The sequence below is a fragment of the Gavialis gangeticus genome, unplaced genomic scaffold (genome assembly GCF_001723915.1).
Source record: "Gavialis gangeticus isolate Ggan-Ray unplaced genomic scaffold, GavGan_comp1, whole genome shotgun sequence".
Taxonomy (NCBI): domain Eukaryota; kingdom Metazoa; phylum Chordata; order Crocodylia; family Gavialidae; genus Gavialis; species Gavialis gangeticus.
Genome location: NW_017729025.1, coordinates 24,379,072 through 24,393,931, shown reverse-complemented (window position 1 = coordinate 24,393,931; position 14,860 = coordinate 24,379,072). Strand labels below are relative to the sequence as shown.

Sequence of the window (14,860 nt, the reverse complement as noted above, 5' to 3'; positions counted from 1 at the left end):
GCCAGAATAATTTTCTCAAAAAGCTTGCCCAGGATTGAAGTAAGACTAACTGGCCTATAGTTCCCTGGGTCCTCCTTCCTCCCTTTTTTGAAGATGGGAACCACATTGGCCCTCTTCCAGTCCTCTGGCACCACACCAGAGCACCACGAGCGCTCGTAAAGCCGTGCCGGGGTCCCGCAAGGACCTCAGCCAATTCCCTCAGCACTCTGGGGTGGAGATCGTCCGGACCAGCTGATTTAAATACATCCAGTCCCTCCAGAAGTTCCCTGACTAGATCCTCACTGACCCTTGGCCTGGGTGTGCCTCCCCTGGGGCCTGAGGGGGGCCCAGTGGGGGGGCTGATCTGGTCCCTGCTCAGGAAAATGTGTATAGCACATAGATGTGCATGTATTGAATAGGAGAAGCAAAGAAAGAGGAGGAAATATGGAGGGGTTGTGGTCATAATCATTGCTGGGCTTTTTGTCTCAAAGCAGAATATAATTTTCAAAGAAAGGAAGCATGACAGGAATGCCTCTGGGGGTGGGGAGGGGGGGTCACATTTTCCATTATTTCATCAGTCTTGGCTTTCCCCAGTTTAGCTAACTGTGCACCAGTTGTACTTAATTCGGTTTTCACCTGTGTTGAGTTCCTGACACATACATAAGCATCCGAAGTAGCCCGTGCAGTAGATCTCTCTAGTCAGCTAAACGAGGCGGCTGATCATTGCTGGATGTTATTCACGTGTAAATCACTAAGTGACTTTTCTAATATCTACTCTGGCACCCCCAGTTCCAGTACCAAGGGCTTCCCCGGCTTCCTCTGACCGCTCCCACCCCAACCAGCCAAAACACCAAGCGAAGCAGGAGGCGCGCTGCCGTGCTCTGACAATCCCTTCGGTATCAGAGCAGCTCCTTCAGGGATGTTACCCCTTGACCCAGTTAAAAACTCAGCAGCCTGGGATCAAGGGGGCATAAAGGTGACAAAGGCTTTCTGACAGCTGTGCTGTACCAAGATCTGGCCTGACCTTTGTAACAGCGCATGCAGTCAACCCGTGCATTATTGCTAGGATAGGAAAGTGTTTCAGAATTGCTGCGTCGTCTGGAAACACGGAGGTTGGGCAACTGCTGGATTTATTCGCTGTGGGTCAGAGGGGTGAGTCTAGTTTCCAAGTCCAGTCCCAGGCTCACATGAATGTCACCTCTTTCATAGCAAAGTCATGCAGTTTTAAGCCAGAACAATAGGGGAATTCCACTTCGGATCACGCCTCCAGTGCCTACTTCAGCAAGCATTTTGAGGGGACGACGATAGCTAGGGTGACTATTCATCCCAGTTTGCCAGTGATGGTCCCAGATTTCATACGCCATCCTGGCTGGTTAGTGAAAATGGAAATGAGTCCTGGATTAGTGCTATGCTGCCTGTACTTCCAGCCTGGCTGGTCCTGAGCAGTGGCTGGAAACGGGTGGTGGTCTGGACTGAACACTGCTTCTCCTGCCTGGGGCAGGGACAGTGTCCTGGATTTCCTTAAAAATGATATGGCTACCCTAGTGATAGCAGAACAGGAGGCCTTAAAACAGGGGTGAGCAATTCTGTCAGGCAGAGGGCCGTTTACTGAGTTTTGGCAAGCCATCAAGGATCGCATCGAGGGGCAGATAAATATTAATTTTCTAAATTTTTAGGGGCCCCATGGGCTGGATAGAATGGCTTGGCAGGCCTCATTTTGCCCACCCCTGCCTTAAAAGTAGCCATTTAGTTACTGAAGCTCTTAAGCATTTTCCAGATATCTTGTCGTGGCTAAATGCCAGCGTCACAGGCTGCCCAGCTGCTGAACAAGAATGGGTTTAAATTCCCCTATCCCAGCAGACCTCCAGTAGCGGCAGTCAACTCAGCCTCTGGCTCCAGTGGAAAAAGAACATTTATGCCCTGTTCAAATTCCCATGGCAGGCCATGCCAACTTCACCCAGTTGTTTAGTGGCATAAACAAGCTAGGAGGAGAGACTTGGGCTGTGCAGCCTGGCCGTTGCTTCCTTTCTTCCCTACCATGCTGGGATTTAAGGGCAATGAAGTTTTATCTTGGCTTTTACTGCTTTCTTCCGGAAATGTTATGTAAGCAGCTGTCTTGAATTAAGCTTATCCTGAGAAATGCAATTGTTTGGTGTTTCTGTCATTCCAGTGACATCATCAAAAATCCCATTCTGAAGAATGACTTGGAAGGAGCTAAACTTGGAAGCCTTTTGCCAGCAAAACAAATCAAACAGCTAGAAGCTAAATACTTGTGCAACGAAATGGTGAGAGCCTGTTCCTGGAGGTCTCCCTACCTTTCTTATATCTGTATCATTCCTTCATGAAGCTGCCTTCTCAATGGCACAGCAGCTGCATGTTATTTTGCTGCCCTTGTAGTTGTCTGTATACTTCAAGCTCACGTTTGCCCAATTTCCCTGGCAGTAAATGGATAGTCTTTCCTCTTTCCTCAAACCCACTGACCTACAGAATACTGCTATGGCCTTCACACAAGTTCATATACTGACTTTGGGGGAGGAAGGGTATTGTTCAAAAAACAGTGATCATCCTAGAAATAAAATGGTATGCTCAGAGAAAAAAACCCTGCATACCCCCAAAGATCTTTAGGGGGTCCAGTGATCAGTTAAGCATGCAAAGATGGGCATGTCCAGTATAGCTCCCAGGAAGGGACTGCTGGTGTGCACCTCCAGGTGAGAGACGAATCATGTCCATGCAATTCTGTAGGCCTGACTTTGAAAGTTTGACCCTCTGGTGCTCTGAACAACTTCCTGTTGCACAGACATAAAAGACAGAAGGAACTTTTCTGGATTTGTTTGTACAGTGTGCACAGAATTTAGTGCCGTTGCTGCATCAGAAATGCTGGGCTGCGGTTCTTGAAAGGGTGCAAGTAGAGAGAGCTGGGTCTGGAGTTCTGAGCTATAATCACGTCCAGCTGGGAGCAATGAGCTACGTCTGAGTAAACAGCACAACGGCAGTTGGGGGGGCGGCAGTCTCTGCAACTATCCAACTTGCATCTCAAGAGCAAGACACATCAGAGCCCAGATGCAGCCATTCTGTGCAGTCCATGTCTCCCTGTGGTCTGACATCTGGGCAGGGGGAAATATGCCGACAAACAACACAGCGTTAACTCGTGTGCTGCCTTGAAGGAGGGGAGCGTAAGGACTGAAGGGTCATGAGGAGCTTCTGTTACCTGTGGCCCCTGGGAATTAGGAGCAGTACTTCATCTCTCTCCCTCAGGGGAGCTCTCACTAGAAACGCCAAAGAACCTCAGGGTATTCTGGCTGATCCGTCTTTCAAGCAGAGGAGCAACTGCTCAGCTCTGCACCCAGCAGTGGCATGGCAGCCAGGAAAGCAGTGGCAATGGCTGCTAATTTTTGTTCCCCTGCCATATCCCCCCCAGGTCAGCACCCAAGGCTGGGGTTGTGCTCACCCCTCCCTTAGTTACACTACTGCTTTTGAGCTGGTAACAGAAGATAATGTGATCCTGACTCAGGACTGGACCCAAAGGGTCACATATGGCCTTTACACACGAACATCTCAATTCAGTATGCAACTGGCATGGAGCACGATTTGGTCCTCAGATTTGGTGATCTGAGATGAAGTGAAAGAAATGCTGCCACCTCCAGAACCCCAAAAAGTGAAGCTCTCATGCTGCCCATGGCAGTGACCGACACACCTACCAGGTGTCTGGCAGGTCCATTTTAAAGAAATTGTTGTTTTTAAAATATTTGAAAAGTTGGAGCTCTGAGTAGGGGAGAGATTCTTTTGACATGGTCTTGAGCTCCCTGTGGGGTCTGGTGTCAATGTCTAGACAAATAGTGTGGCCGCTGTGTAAATTCTAGCCCAGAGAAAATGAGTGCAATAGGAATTGTTTGTTCAGTTTATGGTAAATGTTGCTGGGTTTTTTTGGTTTTCTAAAGGCTACTGTCAAGAACTGGTTGGGCAAGACTTTGGAATTAGAAATCAGAAGATGGACAGAAGAGAAAGAACCAGAGAAACCTGAGAAATATTTTCATAATGAATTAGACTTCCACGTCCTCCAGGTAATAAAAATGCACTGTATTTTTAAATGAGCCCGTAAATATTAAAAATAATTAAACTGTGCTTGTATCAGAGTTTGCACAACCCATTAAAAATGCTCCAGCTAGCCACATAAACAGAAAACAAACTAATGCAATGGAAAATTTATAGAGCTACTTACCACTTTCATTACGCCAATTACTGAGCATTTGTTAATTAAATAGATTTAGCCTCACAAAGAGTCACATAAGGTACAGGAAGGCTAACTGATTTTCCAAAGTTAGATGAAATCAGACCCTAGACTGAACCTAAGGCTCAAGTCCTATCCACTAGGATCCTCTGACTTTAGTAAGAGTAGCTGATTCTTTGGGCTGATCCAGTACCTCCTGCTCTGCAGCCTTGGAAAAAACATCTCCACTGTGGTGAAGGGAAATCTCACCCTTCTGTACTCTTAAGCAAAACAAAACCAAACCCTCAGTATCAGTATTACATTGGAGAAAGCAGAAAAAAAACACCTCTTCCAGACACATGGGCAAAGGGACAGTTGTTTGTTGTTGGGTCTCATTAAGTTTCATAAATTTTATTTAGACAGATTACTCTGATCCCCCATCTTCTTTTCGCAAACAGTATCCCCCACTCTCTCCCCACCCCCTCACTTCCCATCCTTCTTAAATTAGTCGGGGGGGGGGGGTTGTCTGTAAATGCAATTCTTTGGTTTTATGCTAGGGTTAGATTTTTAAACAAAAATCACCTGGCGCTTGGCAAAAAATAGAAGGGCTGTATCCAGGCCTCCCCTACAACAAAATTTCTGTTTAATGTCTTATTCCTCTTGATTGGAAATCAGAGATAACAATTAGCTTTAGTGTCCCAAATAAGCACAGTCCCCTTGTGTACTGCTGGGGAGATGTGGGGTTCAGTCTATGGATGCTTGACCCTGGATTCAGGACAGGTACAAATAGGACACAGGTCTCCTTTGAGACTGTAAGAAGCCATTTCACCTTCTGGGGCATCTGCTCCTTTTCCTAACTCCAGGCAATCTTATCTACTTAGTTCCTGCTCCAAAGATCTTGCACAGGTGTCTCTTACCTGCGCTTGAGCAGAACCTAGTGCAGTGGGCCCCTCATCTTGGTTGATACTGCAAACTATAATGAAAATAGCTCCAACTGCCTTAGCAGTTTACCTGTCTGTTTGGACCCTTAGACATCTGAAGTTGTTTAATTCTTGTTCCTTAGACTATCCATGGAGGACAAAAACGAGCTGAGGAAATAACCCCTGACCTGGGCAAGCAAGCCTCAGTCATACTGTTGGTGGAGCTGTCAACTTTCTTGAAAAGGTGCGGTAAGACAGGTGTCAGAAGGACACTTGATCAGCGGTTCTTGAACTGGGATAACATGAAACCCTAGGGGGTATACGACAGTCACCTTGTAGGTACATGGGAAGAAGGAATATGAGAGCAGAAGAGAAAATGAGAAAGATAAGTAGAGAAGGAAGAAAACTTATAAAAGGGGTACCCAACCCAAAAGCCAGTTTGAAAGACATTGCAGCAGAGTAACATTGGTATCAGTTAGCTAAGTTACTAATCATTATTTCTTCTTAATCTTCTCTTTAGCTATAAGAAGGCTTTAGAAGAATTTAAAGAGAAAAACAGACAGCACAGATATTTCAAGGAAACAATAATCGCAAATGTGAATAACTGTGCAAGTTTTAGGTAAGTAAGAATCAACTGCCTTGTTTAAGCTTTTTAATGAATAATATGACTTAAGCCTGTAGAAGTAAATATACCAACTAAGGGTATATCAAATGTACCCTTAACTGTAGTCCATATTTTTCTATGAATTTAAAATGATATTCGAACAGAGCAACTTCCAATACCGGGTATCCAAAATGTCTGATTGAACATTACTACATGCTTTCCTATTTGTAACCCAAGAGAGACTTGTAGCTAGTATAAATCATCATAGCACCATAGAAGTCATTCATACAGCAGCAGAAAATCCCACCCTGAGACTTTCAACTAATGATTTCTTCATTAATCTTCAACTAATAAACTAGTTACAACTAATAATCTTGTTTCCCCCAAGATTCAAGTGTTCCTCTCATTGAACAGAAGTTCTGCCTCCTTGTTAAAGGAAAGCTTTGGGGCCAGGACCCCCGGGTTCCACACCTGGCTCTTACGCTGACTGATCACTGGCAAGTCACCTAGTTCATGTAGCCATTGGTAGAACAGGTACATGGTTGGGGAAATCCCACAGTGTTTTGTGGATTTAACCTAGGAATAGGGCAATTCATGCTATTTGGACAGTTTCCACAACTGTATTTTTCTCTGACCAGGCAGTGCAGCTCTCCATCAGCATTCTGCTACAGAAGTTTCCCTGGCAGGGGGTCATGTACTGTGGTATTTTAATAACATATTTGAAGGAAAACAAAATCCAGATGCGAGTTCACAGCCTGAGTAAAAACCATGTATTCAAAAGTCGTAGAGGTCAAGGAACAGAATCCTACAGCCTAACATGAAGCCACCAACTCCCCTCTCCAGTATAGGAGCAAGCAGAAGATCTGACCTGCTGCTACCCTCCATTTCATGTGCATCAGTGGTCATGCGTCTGCCCTGTGTACACTTCTGACCTCACTATAGCCCAGCTCACTCAAAATCTCTTACGGAGAGAACCATTGCCATGCATGCAAGGAAGGATGGATTTTGACGCTAACTGGCTCCCATGTATTCCTGTGTCAATTTGGCCTCTACAGGACTCGGTCATTACTGGCTGGGTGCCAGGTTGTGGCTTTGTTGTTTATATAGGCAGCAATTATTTGTACATGCTTCAAATAACCACAGATAGGACAACTTCCAGACAGACTGATATTAAAGTGATCTCATAGTACAAGCCACTCAGCAACCCTTCCAAATAACACTGATATCACTTCTACCCTAGGACATGAAAACCACTTAAAATTCTAGATAACATTTGGATCTCTACCTAAAATGTAATGTCCTGGTGCTGAATTTTATTTTCTGAAACTTTAAAATACAAAACAGAAATGCTAGTGGGAAAAGTGTGCAATACATTATTCTTAACCTGTGGACATTTGTTTCAGAACCCACGCTGAGAAAACTGTATCCACACCAGATGATACAAAAGCTAGTATTCTCACCACACTTAATGAAATTGAGAACAGTGCTTATAATGTACTGCTTCAAGATTTGTTTCTGGAATTAAAGGTATGACATATGACTAGAAAATTCATGTTTATAATATATCTCATATGTGGCAGGTTTTTATAGAGGGAAAGAGTTTTAATAGATTTAAGGCAAAAATAAAAATCAATAAAAGTTCAACACAATTTTTTAAAAGAAATTCCATGGTCTTGCATTCAGAAAAACAAAAGGGGAAAAAAAAACATACATGACAACCCTGAATTGTATTCCACCATCTGTGGCAACCCAAACTTACAGCTTCATCCATCTCATCAGTATCATCACCTCAGTAATATATACATGGTTGAGTGCATCATCTTGCTGTTTTTATCCAAGAGACTAGTACCCCTGAAGTTGATTTCTCTATATGGGAAATTTTGCAATAGAAAAATCGAAAAGTTTGCCTTTTTTCAGGAGAGCTTCTTGGGAGCTCTTGAGGATGTTTACGTGGACTCGCACCTTAATGAAAGGACAGAGTATTTTTCCTTTATCCTAGGCTCCCTTTCTCAGTGCTCATTATTTGATATGTTAGTTAACGCCATTTTTTCTATTTTGTTTTGAGATTAAATACAACCAAAAATTTATTCCCATAATTGCCTAGCTTCCCTTCCCTTGCATCTTGTGATGTCACTGGAGAAGACAGGACATGAAAATCTCATTAAAAATGGAAACAGAAAAGGGATCTTTTATTAAAGCATTTCAGGCCACCTGTCCTCATCATTATAAAATGTTAAGGAGTGGAGGGGTGAGGGGCAAGAGGGGGACCCATAATTCACTCTTTCCCTCCTTTAGCAGGGCATCTTCAAGTTCTTCATATAGGATCACACACATTTGCGTGGCTGTATGAAATTTTAATCTCTGAATATACTTGCGCTTCAGTTTTGCTTTGTAGAAGCTGACCAGACTTTTTCTTTCTTCAGCCTCTGTTTAAAAAGTTTACCCAAAATAAGTGGGCTTGCACCGAAGGTATCATGGAGGAGATCCTCAAAACCACCAGCAGTTCCCTTTTGCAATTCCACACTCTTCGAGACCCTTTCTATAAGGTAAGTTGCAGGGAAACAGTGGAACAAGTCTAGAAAACCTGAACCTAGCTCTTTGGCTAGGAACCACTTGAGAGATGCACGTACTTCTCACTTTGGCAGGTGACTGGACATGCCTCTTTCCTGTGCCAACATCACCCTATTTAGATCAATGAGCTTTCCCAGCTACAAACATCTCTTCCCATAGGAGGGAATCCTTTGAAGTTTAATTCAGACTATCCCCATACAGCCATGACCTGAGCCTGCTCTTCTCCAAAGGCAGTTGCATAGCTCATTTATACAGTTAATTTAGCATTGAGAACGGGAATGAGGAGCTAGATAGGAATCAATATTATGACAACTCTCCAAAATAAGGCATTCTCTACGACAGGATTTTGGCTGTCCGTCCCTTCAGCCCAAGAAGACCTGCACAGATGCGAACTCCATTTTACCAGAAGCCTAGCTGTTGCAAAATTTCAGTCTCGGGTACATCTGAGTTAACATGTGGGACCAAATCCAGATTTCTAGTGTTTCTACAGCAAACATCCTAAAGCCAATAGAAAGTCTCCACAAAGAGGTCCAAATATCCTGCAATTATATTTTTAGTAATCTAAATGTACTCTGTAACTCATGTAATCAGAGAGCGAAATAGGTGGAAATAAGACAGCTTCCTGTTTCCTGGGGATATTGCCACCCTTCACATACCATTTATAGGTAATTTCCAAGTGTCCCATTTTCTCAGTGCGAAATTACCATTCTGGAAATAGAGCCAATTCCAACACGTTTGCTCGTTAGGAAAGCCCCATTGTGTACAATGTCGGACACGCCTCTGGTGCCGGTCTGAGGCAGAGGCAAATGAGAAGGTCCATGCTACTGAAGTCCCTGGGCTTCCTTGACAGAAACAAGAGTAGGAATTTGTGGTGGCAGATTTCACAGGCCGGGGGCCACACTGCCCTCAGTCCACACGCACAATGTAACATCCTTCTGATGTTATGCAAGAAGTTATAAGCAACCTTTTCCTTTACTCACCCACAATGCCCCTGATGGCCTATGTCAATTTGCCCCTGGTTACTGCCTCTCTCTACCACTTCCTGATTTTTCTTGTGGGGGTCCCAATATTTGTGCTCTCCCAAGCATGCCTCACCCACCCACTCCCACTCATGCTCCAAACCTGGAAACTGTGCACCTCACCCACCCTCCTATATCCACCATTTCCCATTGGGCTCAGACATAAAACAGGAGAGGGGCTACAGAGGCAGGTGTTACACCATTACAGTCAAGTGCTAGTGGGATGGGTGGAAGCTCCTTGCCCAGCTGTAGGGCAGGTTTGTTCCCATGTTTTATGCATCATTACACTTTTCTGGACATACAACCCTAATAAGCTGATTAACGTTTCCCTCCCTAACAGGGCATTATGGAGAAGATTCACGTTCACCTGGTTAGAGAGTACATCGTAAGGCTAATGAAGAAGAGAGTCACCCTGAAAACTCCAGAACTTCAGCAAAACTTGGCAAAATGCATTACAAATGATGCCTCCCTCTTGCAGACTTTCTGCACAAAAAACGTAGGTGTGATTGCTCACCACATCAGTGCTGGCACTTAACTTCTGAACCTGTTCCTTTCAGACTATCCTGAGCATCTGGCATATGCCTTCAAACAGTGGTTAGTTTTTCAAGGGGTTGCTAAATGCAGCAAGTCTTTCAGCAGCTGGAAAGCAGGTCTACTTGGGGCTCTTGTCTGGATAGATGGGGGAAAGGTCTCAGAAACAGGCATACATCTAAGGATGGGAGACAGCAGGCAACTGCCAAGCAAATGAAGTCATTGTACATACGCAAAGCCAACAAGTAGATTAGGTAGTTGAGAAAGGGACTGTTGTTAGTTCTCCAAAACCTTTTCCACAACTCACTGGATGTAGCAGAAAGAACCCACAGCTGGAGCAAATCAAACTGCACATTTTACTACAGACAAGGCTTTTAGAAGTAGGCTTTTGAAAGGTTTTAAAAATACATCCTACTCAGTCTATTTCCACCAGTCTGTCCAGGGCCCAACCCCAATTAGAATATATTCTAGAAACTCTGAGCATCATTTTTCATCATCATTTAATCGTTATACACTGGCCAAATTGCATCCAAAACAGTGAGCTGGAATGTTACTAAGCAAAGTTCATGGAGCAGCCTCCCCTCCCCTTCAAGAGCCCAGAGGAGGCTCTGTAATCACAGCAGGCCTGGATTACTGACTGTTTTGTCTTATTCCTTTTCTGATAGGGATCTGCAGCCACGTGGCTGGACTCTGCACTGCCCAAACTGGCAGAAATAATCCGACTGCAAGACTCAAGCGCCACAAAAATCGAAGTTGCTATGCTTGCTAAAACATACCCGGATATTAGGTGAGAGGAACCAGATAGTATTTGGAAATACTAATAGACTTTATAGTGCTAGAGGAACAGTGGCTTCCTTGGTCTGCACACACCATTTTCCTTGGCCAAGGCCTGGGAGACTAGATTTAGTTATCTGCTCCCCCACAGATTTCCTGTCTGATCACTGAGGAGTCTCCCAGACCCACTCACTTATGCTCTCTTCATGTGCACCAAACCTAGCAAAGCCATCTAGGAACACCCCTCACTGCCATGCTCACACTCCATCTCTGGTATGCTTCAGAGCACAGAGGGGAGTCGGGAAGCACCATCAGGGAAGCTTCACTCCCTCATTTCCACTTTGCAGCATGCAGTGTGGAAGCAAGTGGGTATGTTCTCAACAGCATAAGAGATAGCAACATATCTTTAGACTTGGGTCCTTAAAGGCACTTAAATGATTAATTTCTATTGATGCTTAGGCACTGGTCACCCTGTGCCTCAGGTCCCATCCATAGAACTGAGATAATAGCACGTTGGCCACTGCCTCCCTGATCCCGCCCCACACACAAACACAGCCATTGACTAAAGCACCCAGATGAGGGCCATGGGAAGATCCTATTGAGATGTAGCCTCTTCTCTAATATCTCTTACTTTGTGTCCAATAGCAAAAAGCACCTTGCTGCCATCTTGTACATCAAGGGAAACTTGACCAACAGCGAAGTCAAAAGCATCCAGAGCTACTTGGATCAGAGTGCAGCACCAACCACTTCCCGTACACCACTTTTTTCAGCTATAAAGGTGTCCTAGGCTTCAGTCCTGCCTGTGGCACTCTTTCTGCACAGGACTGTGTGCTAAGATAGTAGGAGTTGCTACTCAAGTGTGGGAGGCAGAAGTCCTTTGGTCCCACGCTGTCACACAAGTATGTGCAGCAGCATTTTTCTGTAGGAAAATGTAATATACATAAAGCCCTTTTTGTCAATCTGCCACAGGAGTCCTGATGGCAACTGGCCTGCTCTGTGTACAGATAGGAGAAGACAGAACCCAGTGCTCTGAACAGATGGAGGATTCCTAAACCAGACACTGGCTCCCTCTGAAGTCTAGGGCACAAGCCTTCATGCCACTGTCAGCCCATCTAGAAGGTGGGCACATTAAAGACCTCATGGCAGTGCTAGGGAATCATAGCTAATGAATCAGCCAACGTCTGCAAAGCACTTTGACCCATGGCTTGTCCCTACGGAGGATGAAGCACTTCGTTAATCTTTGGGGGGAAAATAAACAAGCAAAATATAAAGCAACTGGAGAATCATTTCAGAGCATGCCGTGTAGGCATCTGCTAGCGTTTTTACTTAGCAGCTCCTCCATCCATTACATTAGGGTGTGAGGAAGAGTCTGGAGAGGACCCAAGGCTGCCATCAGGATGGTCTACAGAAACAGCTCATCTAAGACTAGGATTCTCATGCATGATGTCTTATTGAAACCACTGCATGACTGGGATAGATTTAGACAAGCTTTCAAACACAGAATATTCTTTTCTTTGTGAAACAGCCAAAGCCTTCACTTTGAAGAAGTGCCTAGGTATTATGGAAAGTAGGTCACAGCCCAAAGTGGTAAAACTTTTGAGAGCTGAGGGCCTTACTGCACATCCCACAATTTTGCTTTTAAAAAATCTAAGTTCCTGCACTTGCCAGCTGTGAGGCGATGGCCAGCACAGCATCAACTGCAGCTGCTGCCCTGCTAGCCTGCCTTGCAGAAAACCCTCCCTGGGCATACAGCAGCACTCAGCCAAAGGTTGGGTATAAAAACTTACTATCCCCCACACATCCCATTCACCTCTGTGAGGTGTGACCATCTAAGCCTTCTTGGCAAATTAGGATATGCTGAAATGCCATTAGAATTCCATATGGGATTGGCATCATAGCTAACTCTATTCATCTTTTTCTTTCCATTGAGTTACACTCCACTAACATAGAGCTAGGTGCCTATAGCTAGTTATGTACTGCAGTGCCTCTTACCCTCTTAAGACCCCCCAGCTTAGCAATGAATTTAATGACTTACTTATATCCTCCCTAGTCAATAAAGCATGTTTCAGTCTCCATTGACTTCAACAGTCTACAGGGCTGGGCTGGGACTTCAGCACACACTTTAGGTATTCAGCTGAATTAGGGCCAGTCACATCAACACAAGTCTCCCATTCATTGCCCTTTCTCCCACTCCCTCCAAGGCAGATTGGATTTGAAAACATACATGTATGTTGTCACAACCCAACTGTCTGGCAAGCAAATTAATGGCCAAAACAATTCAGCTGGTTTAATCATTTCCCTTTCCCTTCTTATCCTTTCCCCTCCCTAAAGATTTGCATCTTAGTAGAAAGCCCATCTGGAAAGTGGGTGGGTTAATAATGACTGCACAAGCCATGCAGTGGTATTTGTATGCAAATACATGTAAAAATATTTTAAAATGTGACCAGGCCTTTTATACACAGCACTTTAGTTTCTACTTTCTAAGCCTCTGGCTATATTTCTATAAGTAGATATAGACCATTGGTATATTTTAGCATCCTGTTTTAATTTTCTCTTTCACTGCAGATCTTTGCATGCAGTGTTTATATTTAAACAGTATTAAATGTGTTGAACATGTAGATGAGTTATACCTCTGATGGTGTTTACTATCTGTATCCTATGTATGTATAACCATAAAGTATTAGATCTTTTTAGTACTTTCAGAATGCACTGTCACCTGGAAGGCTCTTAGGCTCAAGTGCATAATACATTGACGGTACAGCCTGGAGACAGATAAGAAAAAGCTGCGTTTGTATTGTCAGAGCATATTGTAATATTGTACCCAGGTTCACTTCAACCTGGCTTCTCTTTGGAGCAGAGATTGTCAGAGTGTATTCCAACCTAGTTGGCCTCTAGACATTCCTGCAGGATAAATAATTAATAAAAAAGCCTGTTAGTAATGTTTGAGAGTACATTTCATTCTTATTATATGCGATCACCCTTGTTACACATGTATGTTCTCATGCTATTAACAGGAGACACTGGTTCGAAGCACAGTTCACCATATAGTGGGTTCACTGGCATATAAACACCCAAATCCTACTCCCACACTAGTTGATACTAAAAAGGGGAATTACACTCATTTAACCACCAAATCACCAGCCCCCCCAAATCAAGATTGCTTCTGGACATTGCCAATGTTGCAGAAAAAATAAGGTAATTAAAAATCTATGCATTTCAAATGATAGGTATATGGGTGTACAGCAAGACTGATGTACGTGATCCCTCACAAAGGTACTGGAAGACTGTCATAGATGCGTATAATTTATGGTAGGACAAGAGGAGGAAAAAGGAGGTGTACACATGTTTTTAAGTGCAGTACAAAGTGGAAGGAGAGCCTGCGGAAAGCCTCTAGGTAAAGGTCAGAGGGAAGAGCAGCAATAGGGGACGTCATGGTAGCATCTGTTAGGCCACCAGCCCTTCTTTAAAAAAAGTGAAGGAAATTTTCACATCACAGGATCTGGTTCTCATGGGGGACTTTAATTATCAGGGCATCTGGGAGGCAAATACTGCAGCACACAAGCAGTCCAGCAAGTTCTTAAAGTGTGTTAGGAAGAACTTTTTGGTACAGATAGTAGAGAGGTCAACAAGAAATGGAGAAGCTCCTCGACTTGCTGTTCACAAACATGGAGGTTTAGGCTGAAGGTGGAAGGTAACTTGGGACAGTGATCATGAAATGATAGAATCTGAGATCCTCAGGAGAGGAAGGAAGGAGGGCAGCAGAACTAAGACACTGGACTTCATAAAAAGCAGACTGGTGGATCTGGTGGGTAGGATCCCCTGGGAGGATAGTCTGAGTGGAAAACGAGTCAAGGAGAGCTAGCTTTTTAGGAGTTATTAACGACACAGAAACAAATGATCCTGATACAACAGAAAAATGGGAAGTGCCACAGGAGACGAACCTAACTAAACACCACTCTCTTCTTTGAGTCAAAACTCAAAAATCAGAAACTTGGTCATAGTGGTAGGGAAGCAAATACAAATATCACATGGGCATGCAAGGAGAAAGTTAGGAAGGCCAAGGCACATTTTGAAATGCGATTGGCAAGGGACATAAAAAGGCAATAAAAAGAGATTCTACAAGGATGTCAAAAAATAAGAGGAAAACCAATGAAACCATAGGTCCCTTACAAAATGCAGACGGCAATCTAGTTATAGAAGGAAGGCTGAAATCTTTAATGCTTTTTTTTTTTTTTTTTTTTTTAATTTCATTTTT

At 43.9% G+C, this 14,860-nt stretch overlaps 1 protein-coding gene across 1 annotated transcript in view; it reads left to right on the top strand.

Annotated features, from left to right (window-relative positions):
* Positions 1–13,546, top strand: part of TNFAIP2 (TNF alpha induced protein 2) — a 28,158-nt gene extending 14,612 nt beyond the window's left edge. The window contains exons 3-11 of the mRNA XM_019518522.1: positions 2,150–2,264; positions 3,918–4,040; positions 5,250–5,350; positions 5,627–5,725; positions 7,114–7,237; positions 8,134–8,256; positions 9,641–9,796; positions 10,497–10,618; positions 11,251–13,546. Coding sequence (XP_019374067.1) covers positions 2,150–2,264; positions 3,918–4,040; positions 5,250–5,350; positions 5,627–5,725; positions 7,114–7,237; positions 8,134–8,256; positions 9,641–9,796; positions 10,497–10,618; positions 11,251–11,392 — 1,105 coding nt within the window. The 3' untranslated portion in view covers positions 11,393–13,546. The remainder of the gene's footprint in view (positions 1–2,149; positions 2,265–3,917; positions 4,041–5,249; positions 5,351–5,626; positions 5,726–7,113; positions 7,238–8,133; positions 8,257–9,640; positions 9,797–10,496; positions 10,619–11,250) is intronic.
* Positions 13,547–14,860: the final 1,314 nt, after the last annotated feature.